Source organism: Homarus americanus, unplaced genomic scaffold (assembly GCF_018991925.1).
Source record: "Homarus americanus isolate GMGI-L3 unplaced genomic scaffold, GMGI_Hamer_2.0 scaffold74, whole genome shotgun sequence".
Lineage (NCBI taxonomy): Eukaryota > Metazoa > Arthropoda > Malacostraca > Decapoda > Nephropidae > Homarus > Homarus americanus.
In genome coordinates this window covers 5,653,020-5,671,335 of record NW_024716951.1, presented here as the reverse complement: position 1 = coordinate 5,671,335, position 18,316 = coordinate 5,653,020, and the positions used below count along the sequence as shown (strand labels likewise).

Sequence of the window (18,316 nt, the reverse complement as noted above, 5' to 3'; positions counted from 1 at the left end):
AGGAATAAATAAAAATACTGTATTGCCATTTGGCCACTGGACAATGAAATATTTTAATTGTTTCGCTACATATGGGAGACAGCTCAGAGCACCTGAGATCCTGCATGCCGCCAACACCCCGTTTCCCCCTTAGCCTGCTAACTTGCACATGAAGAAATGTTTATTCCTTTTATTGTTTTTAACTTTATGATAATTATTTTTTTCTTCACATTCTGTATACAGTACTGATTGTGTATGTGTAACTGTGTAAGGAAAAATTAGGAAATTACATATATCTATCTATCCAAAATTATGAGTTGAAAAATAACCATAACATAGGTCACTACTTGGCCTAGTAGGGAGAAAGTGAGGGGGATGTGGCTACAGTGACAAGTCTAACTTAACAACAAAACTACTACAGTAGCAATATAAACAGACTCAAACAGAAGGAAAATTATCTGTAAATCTTCATTTGTACCAGGTCTTGTAGAGTTAAAGCAGCATATATAGTGAATGAAGTTCTGCTCTTTATGTAGCAATATAAAGAATCTAGGGGTTTGATAAGCTCGCCAAGTTCAAAGGAACTTTCTGGTATGGTTAGCTTACCATGAACATGTGCTCGGTAGCTATCATTCACCAAAAATGACCCAAGGAAATGCATAAACTTAAACCCTCTAAAATATTATGTGTATATAGTTTGACCCCTTACTTTTTGCATAAAAATTTTATCATAAAATCTTGAACTGTACTTGAGTACCTGTACAGCATATAATATGAAAAATATTGCAGCCAAAACCCCTGAGTGAGATCTTGCAGTACTGAGGTGACTAGAAGCAAATATTTTTTTATCATTAGAATAAATTCAGCATGGACAGTGGATGTAAAACACTGGTGATGATGATGTCTGTCATCATCATAAATGGTTTACTTGCACCTGTTTATAAGATTGCAAGATTTTTATTATGCTTATTTCACCCAGCTTTAAAATGTTTTCCCTCTTTATACTATCAAACAACTTATAAACAAACAGATATCAAACACAAACTGACAGATATCAACTACAAACTGCTCTGGCAAAAGGAATTGTTTTTCTATACTGATGAATATTGTGTGTGATTTTTGTAAGAAAATTTTGCTTACTTGCCATTCATCACTAAACTGAACCACAATTACCTTAGAAATTTCATTATTCAAATGCTTCATGGTTTCAGTGAGGAGTGACATGTTCAGAAAAAAAATTACAAATCTAGTAGTTCCATCAGCCTAGAGTGCCAAGGTTATATTGTAGTTTAAAAATGTTGTGATATAATTCAGTGAACTGTGAATGAAGTTGAAGTATCATAATAGTCATTTTCACTGTGGTCATATTTATTGTCTATCACAGATAAACTTTTAAAGAGGTCATGTCTGGGGTTCAAAGTTCGCATAGTCGTAGTAATATCTCCGTTAGCCCGAATCCCTCAAACCCGGAACTCCAATAGCCGGAATTGAAATTTTCTCGGAACATCATTCCCAAAGCCAGAATTTTCCGGGAAATTCCGGCTTTGGAAACGATTTTCCGAGGGGCACATTTTCCGGAAAATTTAAAACAAAATTTCCCGATACCCAGAAAATTCTGGGAATGGGGGAATTTTTTCTCGGATTTGAGATACAAAATCAGGCACATTTTCTGGAAATTCTGAGAAAATTTTTCCGTTACCCGGAAAATTACGGGGATGAGGGATATTTTTCCGGCTTTGAGAGAGTCGTCTCGATACCTGGAAATCTCCCATTCTCGGAAGTGCTCTGCACCAATTGTTCCGGCTAACGGGGATATCGCTTTTTAAACCTATGCTTATGTGTATTAAGAAAATGTTAATCGATTAACCCGCCCCAGCTCACAGCTTCCTGTTTTGCACAACCTTCTGTATTATATTCTGGTCTTTTGTTTTTGTCATTACCATTTAGCCATGCATTATGAATATAGTTTTAATTGAAAGTGATTTATTGATACATTATGTGGAATTGTTGCTCATTCTTTTAATGTAATTGATTAGATATTTTCATTATTACTCCTAAGCATTTCATGTAAATTCTTGCAGGTAATCGACAAAGTGGAACGTGAAAACTTGTCATACCGTGCTCCTGTAAATAAATTGCAGATAATAATTCAGAACTTGACTCATGAGGTAGGTTACTTGATCCTCTGTTGTATGTCTCATCATGATATTGATCTTTAACATCTTTAATTAGTTTTAGGACAGCGGGGGTCAAAACGTAAGCTCTTACATTACCAAATGTATGAAAAATCAGTTTGGGCATTTATGTTCACCTGACTAGTAAAAATTTTATACTGCTTATTAGACATTAACTGGCTTTATGTGTATGTCTGGGTTAAACCTATTTCAAAATATTTTCACTTGTGGGTTTTCATATACAGTAGTCATAATTGAGCTCATAGCTACCAGCCTAAATTAGGAAACTTAGATCCCAGTAAAAAAAATTTTGATTACCATTATTAACTTTAAGTGTTAAAGATAAATCTGTCTTTTTGCTGTTTCTGTTTAAGTGTAAACCTGTAAGAGACTCAGTAGCTCTCCAGGGCTGGGAAACCCTGCCTTATCACATGATGTATGACCACATGACTTTCTGGAACTTCAATAAGCCTCTCATCACTGTGCACATTGGGGAACCAGTGACCGTGTTGCATAACCATTTTCTAATTGTCATTCACCAAGTCACCAGCCCTGCTCCTCTTCCTTCTTTTCTTGGATAGTTACTTATCACTTAAACAGCAGCATTCTTCAGTGGAACTTAGCTATAGGGATGTCAGCCATTGTCGGTGGACACTTCATGCTCCTTGCATTCCATCTTTGCACATACAGTATAATAGAGTTGGAGCTGGGAAGAATACTTAGCCACCATTTAAGGGTTAATAAATGTACAGTGCATTAATAAAAAGATGTTTTCTTAGAAAGAGGAAATATAACATTAGCTACTTTATATTTAGGGAAGGTTACAAAAAGGAAAATAAGTTTTTACATTTGAAAATACTTCTACAGTAAATATTTTTGATAAGTGACTAAGGCATCCAGTAGTGCACCATGGGATTATAATCAACAACCTTCACCCTGCCTTCCTAATACCACCCAACCAGCTGAGTTTCTCGTTCTTTACTGTACAATACCTGTAATCCAATCCAGTCACCTGAGTGTGGGAATGTTATCAGTAATGCAACCTTCTCTGTGAGTTGACATCACTCTCATAATGGCTTTCAGTTACTGGTGTAGGTGTTTGCTAATGATTATAAATTTCTTGTGGAAAAATGTGTACCCATTGACTAAAATCTATATTTGATGTCTTGTTCGTAATGGTCACTGTACATACTGTATTCTTAACACACTCAATATTCCACATCATTAGACTGTATTACTCCTTCACTATCTCTATTATTCTACTCAATTATCTTTGTATTTGTAGTATGATTCAGGGGGACACAAAAATGTCAAAGAAGGTTGGGGGAGCATTAGAGAGTGTTTCAAGGTGAAATTAGAAAGCTACAGAAGAAGGCTGTACCTTTTGAATCCATAACTGTGCTTATAATACTGCAGCTATATGAGGAATTATACCTAGTACTTATTTCAATAGTTTTTAATACAGAAGACCTGTAAAATAAATAGATGTAAACCAATAGGTAATTATTGAACATGTACAGATTGTTACAGTTTCATAACATGGAGAATGAGTTGTGGTTAGGTTGGAAACTGTGGTATTTAAGCATACTTTTTTGTATTAAGTGATTTAAGTTTTTACTTAAAGGTCTGAATCCAGTGGTATTCTGTATAATTATTATATAAAGGACAGTTGAAAAAATTCCATCTTGTGTTTTGTCCATTTTAACAGCTAAGGTCCCACTTGGTTTATGCCAAGTTGTTAAGATGTATCTCTACTCCACTTCACTGAAATCTATTTTGAGTGATTTGCCATAGAATCTTAATCTAGTACAGTCGATCCTTGCCATTCATGATTTCGATGATTCGCGGTAAGCAGGTGGTGGCTAGCTAGTAAGCCTTTTCCTGCAGCACAACGAGTAACCCCATGCAGCATCTCGTGTTGTACTCTCAAAACTTTAGTGTTTCTGTGTGAAATGGCCCCTAAAAGACTGCCTAATGTCAGTGCTAGTGGAGTGAAATGTGAAAGGCAGAAGTCAGAGATGACCTTGGCAAAGAAAGTTTTATTATTAATTAAGTTAAGAGGGAATGAGTTCTGCCACGGCTGGTCAGTTGTTTGGTATAGGTATACAGTAGTGCACTAAGGTAGTATAAGTTGGTATTAGCAGTTTTGCCAATTTACTCCATTTCTTGGAGCCTATCCTTCACAAATGGCAAGTGTCTACTGTATGTTACAGCCTACACACACACACACACACACACACACACACACACACACACACACAGACAGAGCCACTGTATTGGGATCCTCACATAATCAGTGTAGGGTAGTTTTTAAATTTGCAGAAATAGCTGCCTAGGTAACAGGTTCATAAACTCCGTTTTCCATTTAAGAACTCTTAGGTGGTATTCAACCCTTGGATCCATCTTCTCTTAACTTGGACTAACAGCAGTTCAAAGTCATTGTCAGCAAACACAGAATTTAATGCTGTAATACATTACAGTACTGTGTTTATATCAAGTCTGCATTTTTCACACCTTTTCCAGTAAGCATATTCAGGCTAAAAATTTGATGCATCAGTTCATATGTTACAGCTCACATCATATTACAGTACAGTATTAGAAAAATAAAGATTAATATTTGAAAATGATAAACTGTACCTTATAAAAGATCACATTTTCATACAATAGTCAAGTTTACGTTGCATGTTGACGGTGTGTCTCTATAATAGTTGTTGTAGTAGCAGCTTATTATTGTTTTGCATGTACAGTACAGTGAACCCTCACTTTACGCGGTCAATTGAACCCACGGAGGTTTACGCGAGAAACGCGTAAAGTGAACAACATAACATATGGGATTAAATGAAATCAAGAGACCGGCTGACCCCCAAATTCCACTTTTTCCGACACAATACCTATGTTCTAGTAAAAATAACATCTTAATTTTATGATGGTACATGCACACAATTAATACTTAAGAGAAATAGAGAAACACAGTCGCCAAGTTAATGTCCATTCAAATAATGGACTCGACTCCCTCCCCCTCTTCTCACACTCCTGTCTCTTCCCTCTCTGAAAAATGTTTGGGGGAAACCACTAGATTTAAGGTATAGTAATAAATAATACCTCAAACTAAAGTTAGGATAATATAATTGACGTTGCTGGATTCCTTGTAAGACCAGGAATATTTTGAATATAAATGTCATATATTTTGCACAAAAGATAACATATTTACTCAGAGTAAACAAAATACTTGCATTAGATCTAAAATTTGTGTCTAATGCAAAATCTATGATGCTTATATTCAAAATGATCATCAAATTGTAAGAATTCCAGCAATGTAAATTATATTCTGGCCGGATAATTTGTATGAATTTTATGAGCTAAATAAAAAAATTATACTTCACCCGCGTATATGAGTAGAGTGTAAAGTGGGAATTCCGGTTCTGAGTACCGCGTAAATGTAGAACTAGAACGCGTAGAAACGCTCGCGTAAAGCGAGGGTTCACTGTATAGTACCCTGCACCAGACATTTTCCTTAAATGGATTTTTATTCTTTTTATTTTTGTTTAGAAGTGATCCCTTACTGTTGCTAAATTATGAATGGAATTGAAATGCATATTGAAATATCTAATGAACAAAATGATTTTGTGGGCGGGTAATCTTTGATTATCCTAGACAATTACAACCCTGCCTTGCCAGCTAAAAGGGTGCTTGGAAGTTTTACATATGTCCAGCTCCCACTCAAAAGTGGGTTGACAATAGAAATGGCATGCAGCTTTAAAATTTGTACCTATTTCCCTGGTGGCATCTGGGACATCATACCTTCAGGTAATCATGGCTAACCCACACAAACATGGAATATGGCCATTAAGGCAGTGATCATGATGAATGTTTATTAATTTATAAACAAATACAGTACCTCTTTTATTGGTGGTATGGGCATTTGACTATTCTGCATACATGTTCAAAGTTTGGAAAAAATTGAGGTGTTGATCCTGAACTTTCATTTTGCAGTCGGAGGTGAGGAAATGTTCTTTGTATTTGTTAGCACAACCATGCCCATGGTGGCCACCATATTATGTTTTGACTACGATAACATTACCACCAAATTGTTGCCATCTTTCCATAACATATCTTTATCCCTTCTTTGGCTCTGACTAAATAGCCAGGGTCCAATTTCCTCCCTGCTAGGCACCATCGTCTTGTTACGTCTGAACCATGCACAGTTTTGAAATACAGTATACAAACAGGGATATTACACAAGTGTACTTGCAAAGTCATTTATGGGTCTATATTTGTTGATCATCTGTGTGACTGTAAATGACATGAATGTTTTGCATACAAGTGTTATGTCATACACAATTGATGAATATTAAGGCTCTTGTTCAATATTTTAATATTATTTTAGCTCCATTTTAGTAAATATTCTTGCATATAGTTATGGTTCATGATGTGTTTCAAACTTATCTACAGTAAAATCCCCATAAATCGTACCCCTCAAATTCGAAATTAGTCATAATTCGTAATGTTTTGCTGTTATGAAATATAGGTAATTATTGATGACTGACCCGGTGCTGATTTTTCACAGAAAAATATTTTTAAAATGCCACAATTTCACTATGTTTTGTAGTGAACACTGTTCTGGCAAATGTGTTAAAAAGTGGTTATTTCTAAATTAAACCTAACCTAAGCTTTGTTAATAAGAAAAACAAGTGGTAGAAGTGTTGTTAGAAGACCTCACTAACCTAACCAAGGAAACCTATACACCCCTGTATAACCTTGCCTAACTTCCTAGCTGTGGGGCTCTTCCCCCCCTCCGGGCATATTAAACAGAAAGAACTTATTATGATATGGTGTAAATTTTACATCTTTTTGTTGATGCGAGAGCAGCTGCCCTGACCATGCAGCTCAAAGATGTATACAGTACTGGCATCAATCAGAGCACCATTATGATTGGCTGTTAACATACGGGCATGCGGCATTTCTAACGAGAAGACAAAGTACTGCGCACTCAGGCACCTAATTATCTACCAAATGAATAATTTTTCCAAGAAATGATTATCCTATCAGAATTTACTGATGAAAATATAATAAGAAAATAAACCGTGTATCAAAACATATAATGCGTCGGTGGGTTAATTATCAATATATTAGCTGAAATATATTACAAATTTCGAAATATTTGGTAGAATTTCAAATTATGAGACTTTTTAAATAATTATTTGATATATATATTATACAGGTACTGTATTTAAATTTTCAGATTGAGAGAGACATTTACAAATACTGTATATATGATGCATGTGTTGCCATGGGATGCGTCTCCCCACCCTGCCTCAATGTAAGCAAGTACTATGCGTGTCACGCATGTTGGTCAGTTCACGTTGGTCAATCGTGGACTACACATCTACGGTCTACCATGCCAGTTTTTTCCACTTGTTTTTCCATCCTTGCCCAATGTTTGAACCATTTTGTCCGATAACCGTAGATCAAGCACCTCAAAAGGTACTGTAATTAGAATCGTTTACATTTTGATGGGGAAGGTAATGGAAAATTACTTCTTTTTTTGTCCCCTCGGGAGGTGTCACTCATGTTTTGTAAAATCTCATACACCATAGATGCTAGAGTTCTATTATTTTTAATTATGGGGGTTTTACTGTAAAGGTGCCTCACATGACTTAGGGGTCACTCTCTAGGTATAGTGTTTCCTGCTACTGCATGATCTTATTATTTTCTTTTAGCTCTGTGAAGGTGAACCAAAATGGTCTGACAACAGTTGGAAGATGGAATTTGACCGTCAGCAGCTCCTCCAGGCTAGAAAGTATGGCCACATTTCAACTTTCATTCCTTCATATGTCTTTAATGTCCTTGTTTTTTATTTTTTCCATCCTTCCAATAATATGAAATGGAGCGTGGTGGTTGAGTGGATACAGTGCTTGTCTCTTGTCCTTGGGGTTACTCTTTTGATCCCAAGACACTCCTTAACTTAACCTAACTATACTGTACAAGATAGGGACTGAAAGTGGTCAAGTGCAGTGCCAGGCACACAAACACCTTGAGTATTGATGGCTTAATATAATGTGTACTGTTTTGTATTCACACTGTTCTTAATGGGTATTCATACCTGTTGGAGCCTCATTCTTTCTTCTGTTAACTTACCACAAAAGTAAACCATGGCCAGCTCTCTGTCTATCACTTCTCAATGTCCACATCTTCTATTTCCTCTATTTCATATTTTCTTCACCCCATTCACCCATATATTGCCCTTATGTACTTGATTTCTGTCACTTAAAAATTGCTTCTTCCTTTTGCATGCAGAATCCATGCTTCACACCATCTAGTAATGTTGGTTCAATTATTCCCCTATACAGCTCTATATATTTCTCAGTGTTCCTATTACTCTTTTATTCCTCTGCTGATTTGTTATTCAGTTATTCATTCTTTGGTCTATTTGCTGACATACAGTACAGTATTTACTTACAGAATTCTGAAACACATGTATTCCTCCACTCAGGCTGATATTTATTTCTATCTCTCTTCTTTGCTTGCTTATATAATTTTACTTTCATTCACACTCCCTATTAACTTGCACCATGTACACTACAGTACAATGAAACTCAGCGAAGCTATGAAGCTGTCCGCACAAAATTATTTAAGGGTGAGAATTTAGATTTCTATAAGTATTGGGGAATATGGGGTTGCATCACAAATCCACTCTGAACTCATTTTATATTCCCAAATACTCCTCCTGTAAATAAATATTATTTCTTTTTATATATATATTTTTAAATACAATAATAAAAAACACCATTACATATAAAACAATGATTATTAAGAGAAGGAAAAAAAAAGGGGGGTAACTGGCCATGCCAACTTGTGATATCTGCATGCAACCCAAAGAGTGATTGTGGGTAATCCTCAGGGGATTATGCAGTTTTCACCAACCCTGAAGACAAAACTTCAGAAGGCTGATGTGAAAGACTGCATTTTCCAGTGTGTGTTTAGATTATAATCATTTAAATCTATGCACATTCTAATTGTTGTTATTTCATGGCATTTATTTTTTTTTAGTAGCAGCTGTCATCACATACAGAATACATTAACTTTTTCTCATTCTGTAAAATTGCACTGCAGATATTTTTGTGTTTTTTTACTTTGAAATTAGACCTATTGGAACATGGCTCTGTGATTTCCCTGAAATTACAGTCAACCAATTCAATACAGCACTTGCCTCCCATACTAAGGGTATTCCCAGTCCATTCATATTTGATATCTGTCCTTACTTACTTTGTTTGGTGCCTTTCTTGTAGCAATGGCCAATGTATCTTGTATACCAGTTACAACTTTGAACATAACTTCTTCGTAGTAAAAAACTTTATCACTCGGTCACGAGACTCACAACCCACACCCATTGTCTTGTACAGTATTTATTCTTTCTTTAATTTTTCCTCTTTACCTTTTTTTAGTTTCCTTGTTAGTTTGGCTGTTTGAATTGAAAGGTGATATTTGCAATATGAGAAAATGAGAAGTGAAAAACAAGTAAAAAAAAAATGCATGCATAATACAATACTGAGGTCTTTTGAAATGACAGTAAGAAACAAAAAGCTTTGTGACTTGATTTATATTAGGTTTATCTTCTCTGTATAACACTTTTGAAGAGAAAGAAGCTCGGTCAGTTATTTAAAGAAGCCCCTGTTATCAACCGCGAAGCACATTGTTTTTGGGGGGGTATTTTTGAGTCGGTTACTACAGAAACATGCTATCACATCTTTTCCAAAATATACCAGATTTCAAAAACATAGAAATAGATGTTCATGTCCATTCAACTAATTGTCTTCTTACAGGATGGTGGCAAGCAAGACCAATGAAGGTGTTGTTAGAAAGGATGAGGATGGTGACACGTAAGTTTGTCTTATAAAATTTAGTTTGCAAATGATATTGTGAATAGAAATGCTTCCATTCTTAGTCAAAATGCACATCAATCCTGACAGTCATCCTTACAAGATGTGATATAACTGTATTTACTTAATAGGAGAAGCATTTTCTTAAATAAGTATGTTTTCAAGATAAGTACTGTATGTAAAAACAAAGATGGCAAAGAAATATATTATGAGTAAATTTTTCATGTAAATTATTTTCATTGTTGACAAATGTATGATTCCAGACCATCCATGATTATGGCATGTAGGCCTGTGGACCAAGATGGCTACACAGAGAACTTAATGGCATTAATAGAACGACAGGAAGATATTCTCCTCTGCTGTGATGAAGTTGTCAATAGGACAACTGGACAGTGCACCAAATGTGGCAATAGTAATCAGGACACATTCTATACTTCACTTTCCATTAAAAACGTGCAGGTATTTTGCATATTTTACCAAACTGTTTTATAGTGCATAATAAAGCCTTTTCTTGCTGTGCTGAGATTAAGTATAAAAGTTCTTCCCATGGGAATTACCTGAACAAATTTGAAATATAAATAAAGATTCCGATTGACAGTGTTTACAAATAACTTCTGCTTTATATAATTAAATTTTGACTCAACAGGGTGACTCAATTCTGAGTAGTGTAATTAAAATAAAGCATCCAGTGAGTGTGATTAACTACGTCTTTAAGAAAATTGAAAGTCGTCGCAGTGACTACATTAGAATTTTTGGCAGCCCTGACTACAAATATAAGAATATAAACCCAATCCTGGAAAGGTTAGTAAAGTACACAGTTATATTTATACATTGCTCTGACATAGTTAGCAATATTTCTGGTGTATGTTGTATATATTATACATAACATAAAAACTCTGACTGACCCCCTGATGGCCCCCACTTTCACCTCAATTTCCTCAATAATGCCATAACCACCCTTGAACATCTTAAAGAAAATTGAAAGTCATCCCAGTGACTACGTTCAATTTTTTTTTGCAGCCCTGACTTGTTGTTTTACCACAAATACAAGAATATGTACCCAATCCTGGAAAGGTTAGTACAGTACACAGTTGTATTTATACTTTGCTCTGACATAGCAATATTTCTGGTGTATGTTGTATATATTATACATGACAAAAGCTCTGATGGCCCCCGACTTTCACCTCAATAATGCCATAACCACCCTTGAACAATGCCACCCTGTGAAATGTCTTCGTTAAGTCTGGAAATATGACTACAATTTTGTCTCCTCTAGATTTTTCTCTTGTAGCTGCCCAGCCATAAATATTGCATGTTGTTTTGAGAAATACAATTATTTTCTCCCATTCTGTTATCTTAATGTAATATAATTTTTTTATTGTTCCAGGGTTTTTAACTAAATATCTACTTGGTGATGAAGGAGAAGAATCAGGTTGTTCAGGAGTGCTTTATAGGCAGTACAGGGTATGTTGTAGTAGTTTTTTACGTCTGTCACCAAATAATTGGTAATTGTGTTTCTGAAACTTTTTGGCTCTTCATATGAAGTTAAGTTTGTGGTGTTATTGTAATGAAAGTAAAGCACCATGAGTGATGTGCTGAATTTTGATGTTTTCTTTTGTTTGTAAGTGTTCAAAGTTTTACTCAAAAGGTGTTCTTTATGTGTGTATGAATTGATTTGAATGATATACTGATGTTTTGAACATTTATGATTGTAAGTGTTAAAGGTTTTTTAAAAATATATTCTTTATTTACTTAAAGTTATTTACTGAACTGATTTTTTTTAAATACTGTACTGTACTGTATACTGTATTGTATTTTTTTGTGATTGTAGCAGTTTACCCAAAAAAATGATTTAGGAGAGAAAGATATAAAATTTAGCTGTACAGTATACTGTACTGTATATCTTGATAACTTTTATTATGATATTGTTTAGTGTTAATGCCTGTTATTTTTTCTTCTTGTAACTCAAGGTCATTCCACATAAGCCTTTGTATTCTTTATTGTTTGAAAACTAGTTTTTCCAAGGTATGTGTAGATTGTGCATTAGAACTCTTGATATTATTAATTTGTATCATTACAGAGTAAAAACTAGACAAAGGTTGAAAATGAAGTCATAAAAGATGTACAGTATGAAAAAATCACGTAAAAGCCAGTGAAACAATTGTGATAAGAACATAGGATAAATGATAGAGTAGTAGAGAATTGGAAGTTGTCTCTGCAAGAGAAGGTATAGTGAGTATCAAGAGGCTGTGCTATGGGAAAGATCCTAAAGAGGTCATATGCAATGGAGGCATGAAATGATGTGGGAAATGAATGAAGACACAAGTCGCACTGTATAATTCCAACTTCATATAAGAAGAGAAGTATTATGGTGAAAATATATGTCCTTTCATTCAGGCCTCTTCTTCATACTGTATATGTTGTGTGACACTGGACTAGAAAAAATCGCCATTAAAAGAGTAATACAGGTACAGTACTTTACATGTAGTACAGAGACATTAATTATATTTATACCTGTTGTCTTCTCCAGTTTGCCTCTTATTTCTCGGTTTCTGTTTTGTGTCTTATACCATGCTTAAATGTACAGTTACATGTATTCATCATCATTCAGTGTTGCCATCTATCCATTCCATTACCATATTCACAATAAAGTTAAGGCAGTTGGCTTGTGGAGATATAAAAGTTAAAGATAAGGGAAATAGAAGAGAAAATGGGTCGGAAAAAGAAGGGAGAGAAAGGAATACTCTAGACTCTAGAGTAAGGTAAAGGCAGTGAATGGGATTCTGAGAGTGTGGAGATTAAGAATAGGATTAAGGATATTGAAATTGAGAAGAGGAAGACCTCAAAGTTCACAAGGCAGGGTTTGATGCAAACAATGTTGTGTCAGTAGAGTTGCTTTGATCTATAATATTTTCAGCCATATTAAGGCATCACATCATGATAATGATTTTTCGGTTCATAGACAACCAGTGAATATTTTCATAACAAACACAGGCTCCAAAAATGGTACTGAGCTTTCTGTAAACCTCCAGTGTGATCCTTTAAGTGGTACTCTGGAATTCCTACCACATAATACAGTACTGTATTTGATATCTGTCACATTAAAGACTCAAGTTTATTGTAAAAGAATGAACTTGTGCATCTTCAAATGTTCATGTTTTACTTAATTTAATAACCATTACAGTATTTGCTCAGTTACTGATATAGTTGGCTCAAAACAAAGTCATTAGTCTTCTTACATGACAATTGTGTACTGTTCAGATACCTACATGCATCACTTAAATGAAGGCAGTCAGAAAGTGTATTTTTTTTTAATTCTAAGTGAAGTTTTTGAAGAGAAGTATAAAGAGGGGAGAGTGTGACCCTGCCAATCATAACAGGTTTCCTGGTCCCTGATTCCCTTCTGTACAAACACTGGATAGACCAAATGCCTGAATGGCTGGCTAGTAAGCTGATAAGTGGTCAAAAAAAAAATATATATATATAATTTAGCTCATTAGTGTTACAATGTGCTAAATCCATGAATATTATGTAATTACCACCTGAATTATAAACTTTCCACCTCTACCAATGTCCTGTATGCATTTATTAATAGAAGGATATATTTATTCAGATTATTAAAAATAATTTATACAGTATAAATAGGCATAATGTATTCTGCTTAACATAATAGATGTGTTCCAAAAAATACTACATTAAGTGAACCATGTTTCCCATTAATTCCCATGTTATAGATTATACTATAGGTATACCCCTCTTAATGTAGTACTGTATCTGTGCACCAAAACAGTATTTACTATGTTAAGTGAAACTACATATTATGAATTAAAAAAAAGTTCCTGGCAAATATACTTAAACTCTGAAACTCAATTGTAAATAAACATACAGTATTAAATATACAGTACATATAGTCATGTACTGTAATCACATAAATGGAATGGTAACACTCATCAAGAGATAATTGAAGAGGCAGCATATTGGGGTTTGGTGGTAAAACTACCAAAACAAACACTACAAGCAAGGCTACTTGGCTACAGGATAGCTACTTAGCCTCATGTTTGCACAGTGCTGCAAATCTTAATTATTTTAAATGTTCAAGGTTTATAAAACTATGTAATAGTGTATCATGGATTATAGTAAATGAATATTTTCCTGAATAGTAATTTTATAAAAAATATCAAAATTAATTTAAGGTATGTAAACCCCATCATGCATTATGACGCAAATCACGTCTGCCAGCCATGCTTGTAAGTCGCATATGTCTCTTTATTTACTCTCCCACCTTCCTCACAGTTATTCATATAAATTCCAAAGTCACCATTGAAAAGCTCCTAAAATTCAGCTCCTATAACTATATTACTGTATACCTTGGTAGATTTGTCAGAAAATATGTGACATATGAGGCTGGGAATACAATTGTTTTTCTTTGGAGTGAAAAAATATACTGGAGTCTTATTTATTTATTTTTTCCAGCTTATGTTAAAGCCAACAAAATAACGAAGTCAGTGATATACAGTATACTGTAAATCTTGCGGGAAAAAATGTGGGATAAATTGGCTGCAGAACAAAGATGACCAGACCTCACGTCAGTGGGTCCATGTAACTTTTCTCGTGGTCGTGGAAACATAAAACTTAATGCATGTGCGATAGGGTTAAATGAGGGATAAGTACTTATACTGTACATACAGTACAGCACTAGTATTTCTAAGTCACGTGCAAGCTTAACATGGTAAATGTAATTCTTGTTAACATTGTTGTGCAGGAATGTTTTAATCATCCTGTATCATTAGTACATGATATATACTACATTTATTTATAGATTATGTGCCTAGTACCTGTATTAGAAAGTGTGAGAAGTAAGTTTAAATCTAAAGTTTTATGTTTTTTTTTAAGACAGAAGTTCTCTGCATTTTGAAAATTAAATAACATACAGGTAGAGATTGATGACATGGGATGTTGATGGTACGATGGTAGAGCATCTGCTGCTCACCACTGAAAGCTGGGATTTATTCCCACTCAGATCAGATTTGAGAGGGGGTATTTCCAAAGTGACCTTACCAAACATGAAAAATTTTCTCCATTGACCCTGCATCAGCAGTAGACCCATGGGGGATGACCCCCCCACCCCCCCCTCTGATCTTTGAGTAATCATATATGAAAGAGTTAACTAATAAAATGTATGTACATGCATTTGTGTGTGATATAGATAATTTAATTTTGAAAATTGTTTTAAATGTTTTATATGGTCTATAATGTTTTCTGTTGTATTGGATATATTTTTTGTCATTCTTAAAATGGTTAAGGAGTGCATCAATATTTTGGTTATTTTGGTAAACCCACAATGTACAAAGGAAATTTACACCCTGTTTTATTATGATTTGGTGTAACAAACTTTTGAATGAATATTTTCTCCCTATGGTATACTATATATATTGCTTCACCTTTATAAGTGAGCTTTTTCATTTTAATAACCTATTTACTGTGTATAAATGCCATAAAATGCTATAAGGGTTTTACATGTGGAATGCTTTTACTTATACTGTAATGTACTTCCAAGTATAATTCAAACAAAATTTTCCAGCAATTACACTAAAAAGATTTTGTGATAGTATTACGACAGTTATTTACACTGAGTTACTAGCCCAGTGGCAGAGCAATCATCTCACAAGCAAAGGGTCTTGGAGTTTGATTCTCAGCCCTTAAACATCCAGTAGTGAAGTGAGTACAAAGTCAGATGCATCATCTGCCGATGGTAGAATAACTTCATTGGAGTAGCATCCTGCTGAGGGGATGCTACATGACAACAGAAAAGGCTTGTGTGCATGAAAAAGAGAGAGAGGCAAATATAAACACCTTTGTTGATATATGTGAGGCTAACATAATTGTTTAAGGAAATCTGTATTATGTTTGCATTTTACTGTACAGGGGCACATCCTGGGGGTCCTGGCCCCTCTTTTCATCAGAAAATTTCAATACTTTTTCTTTAATGCAGTATTGCACTCCTGTCTCAAAATGACCAAAATGTGGGTCAGATATCAAACAGCCCCCCCACACACAGCTGGGTGGCCTCGCTGCTTGCCATGTACTATCGTGGACAAAAGTTCGCTCCTTCCCAAACTGAAGCAGTATTGACCCGCACAGCACACCCACACAAGTTAACAATCAGGGTAAGTCAGTTTGGAGACTCATTCCCGTGTCTCGGTTTCACTACAGGGAGCGAACTTTTGTCCACGATAGTACCCCCACCCACACCTTCTTAGACCCCCTATTTGATATTCCTGGGTCTGCCTCTGGTGCATTTACTGTAAGTTTATTACATGAAGAGTTTTCCCTAAACCTAAGGTGAAGTTTTTGCTTATTGATTAGGGTACATAATACTGTACTGTGCTGTGCAGTACAGTACTCTACTCATAAATACTGTAGGTACTACTGGCATGTAGTAAAAAAGTAGTGTATGAAAATAAGAGTTACAAATAAGCACAAAGGAAATAGGTTGAGTACAATGAATATATATTCATAAAAAAAAATAGTTTACAGTGCTTTAAAGCCTGTGGCACAAGGCCCACACGATGATGCATGTCAAATTTGGACAAAAATAAAGTACTGTATCAACAAAATCATGAGCAGTTAAGTTTCATATCCCTTAGTCTTATTTCCAAAGTTGATTTAGACGAACCAACTGAAAAGTGTAGCATCAAGAGATGATTCATGACCATCTTCCTCTTGTAGGGCATAGCACCTTCTTTACGAGTGAGAGAGAATTTTTGAAGTTGTTCCATGGACTATCTAAATACGTATTCTTTACATGTCATTCAAGAATTCTTCTTTATTTTTGTTACTGAAGTGTCTTTATCAAGTGTACATTAATGGTAATGTTTTAAACTTATATTATTAGTGACAGAGCAACAAATAAAGTCACCAGACTTTTATAATCTTAAGAGCATTCAATAGCCAAACGGTAGACATTGACAAGTACCGTACTGAGTGAGTTACCCAGAGTTACTAAGCGGAGGGGCAGGAGATAGTGTACGACCATCCTCTAGGCCAGTGGTTCCCAAACTGGGGGCCATGGCCCCCCAGCAAAATTTAGGGGACCATAAGCTGAGGCTATGTACACATAAAAATCCCAAGCCCCACCACACTAGAACAGCCAGTCAGCAGCTGAGCCAGCCAGAGATATGGATTGGGAGAGGGGGGCCATGGATAAGGATCATATATGAAAAGTGGGTAATGATCAGAAAAAGTTTGGGAACCACTAAGCCATCCACATCCCCCTACTAAATTTCAGCTCTTTAAAACTGCGGAAATGCATGACTCGTTCGTGTGTGTGTGGTGGGGGGGGGGGGCACTTCGTGGAGAGCGGCGAGATATTGCATGACTAGCCCCTAGGCCACCCACACCTCCCTACCAAATTGCAACTTTGTGTTTCCGTCTAAAATAGTTCCGCTACTAAAGCTCATAAACTTTCTCCCTCACAGCCAAGGCATTCGCCCAGCTTGAGGTAATCATTAGTATTATCGTATTCACTCATCTTATGCCTGTGTAATATCCTTACAACAATGGAACATTGTTCATTAATCATGGAACAAGTCCACCTCTTCTCGATCTTTAATTCTCAATCACCTCTCTTGTTTGCACCTACTGTATACCTCAAATTTCTCTCAATGCTATAACTGTCCCAGGTCTCAGGTCCTTGCCATCACTTCAGGGTAATATACCCCATTTTAGGGTAATCACACCTCCTTTAGGGTGAAATTTAAGATATGCAATTTTTTTGCAAAATCTACTGTAATTAAAGATTTCTTGGGGTATATTACTCATATTTTAGGGTAAATTTGATGTTGGACTGACTGGTCGATTCTCAATTTCTTCTGACAAGTCCGCTTCTACGGTCCGACTAATTACCCAAATGTACCCAAATATAGCCAGAATGAAGTCAAATAATGGTCCTACATGAATAAATCGGACTGCTAATCACTTCTCGACTAGTATTTGGTGTCAAAAAGTCACAAAAAATTGGAAAACTTACTTTAATCTGAGTTGTGTTGTTAGGTTAGGTTAGATTAGATTAGATTAGATTAGATTAGGTTAGGTTAGGTTAGGTTAGGTTAGGTACATGCACATGATCTATTAACTCAGATTAAATTAAGTTTACCAATTTTTTGTGACTTTGTGACACCAAATACTAGTCGAGAAATGATTGGAAGTCCGATTTATTCATGTAGGACCATTATTTGACTTCATTCTGGCTATATTTGGCTACATTTGGGTAATTAGTCGGAC

At 35.3% G+C, this 18,316-nt stretch overlaps 1 protein-coding gene across 13 annotated transcripts in view; it reads left to right on the top strand.

Moving 5' to 3' along the window:
* The window catches only part of LOC121858716 (histone acetyltransferase KAT6A-like), a 48,495-nt gene that overhangs the window by 18,057 nt on the left and 12,122 nt on the right, over nt 1–18,316 (top strand). For 7 of the 13 annotated variants that reach the window (XM_042355318.1, XM_042355325.1, XM_042355324.1 and 4 more), the window contains 7 exons: nt 2,061–2,147; nt 7,874–7,953; nt 9,977–10,033; nt 10,297–10,492; nt 10,680–10,834; nt 11,054–11,107; nt 11,421–15,482. In XM_042355318.1, coding sequence (XP_042211252.1) covers nt 2,061–2,147; nt 7,874–7,953; nt 9,977–10,033; nt 10,297–10,492; nt 10,680–10,834; nt 11,054–11,107; nt 11,421–11,433 — 642 coding nt within the window. In that variant the 3' untranslated portion in view covers nt 11,434–15,482. Of the gene's footprint in view, nt 1–2,060; nt 2,148–7,873; nt 7,954–9,976; nt 10,034–10,296; nt 10,493–10,679; nt 10,835–11,053; nt 11,108–11,420; nt 15,483–18,316 lie in introns of those variants that run through there. The other 6 variants (XR_006087491.1, XR_006087492.1, XR_006087494.1 and 3 more) reach the window with 6 other exon arrangements.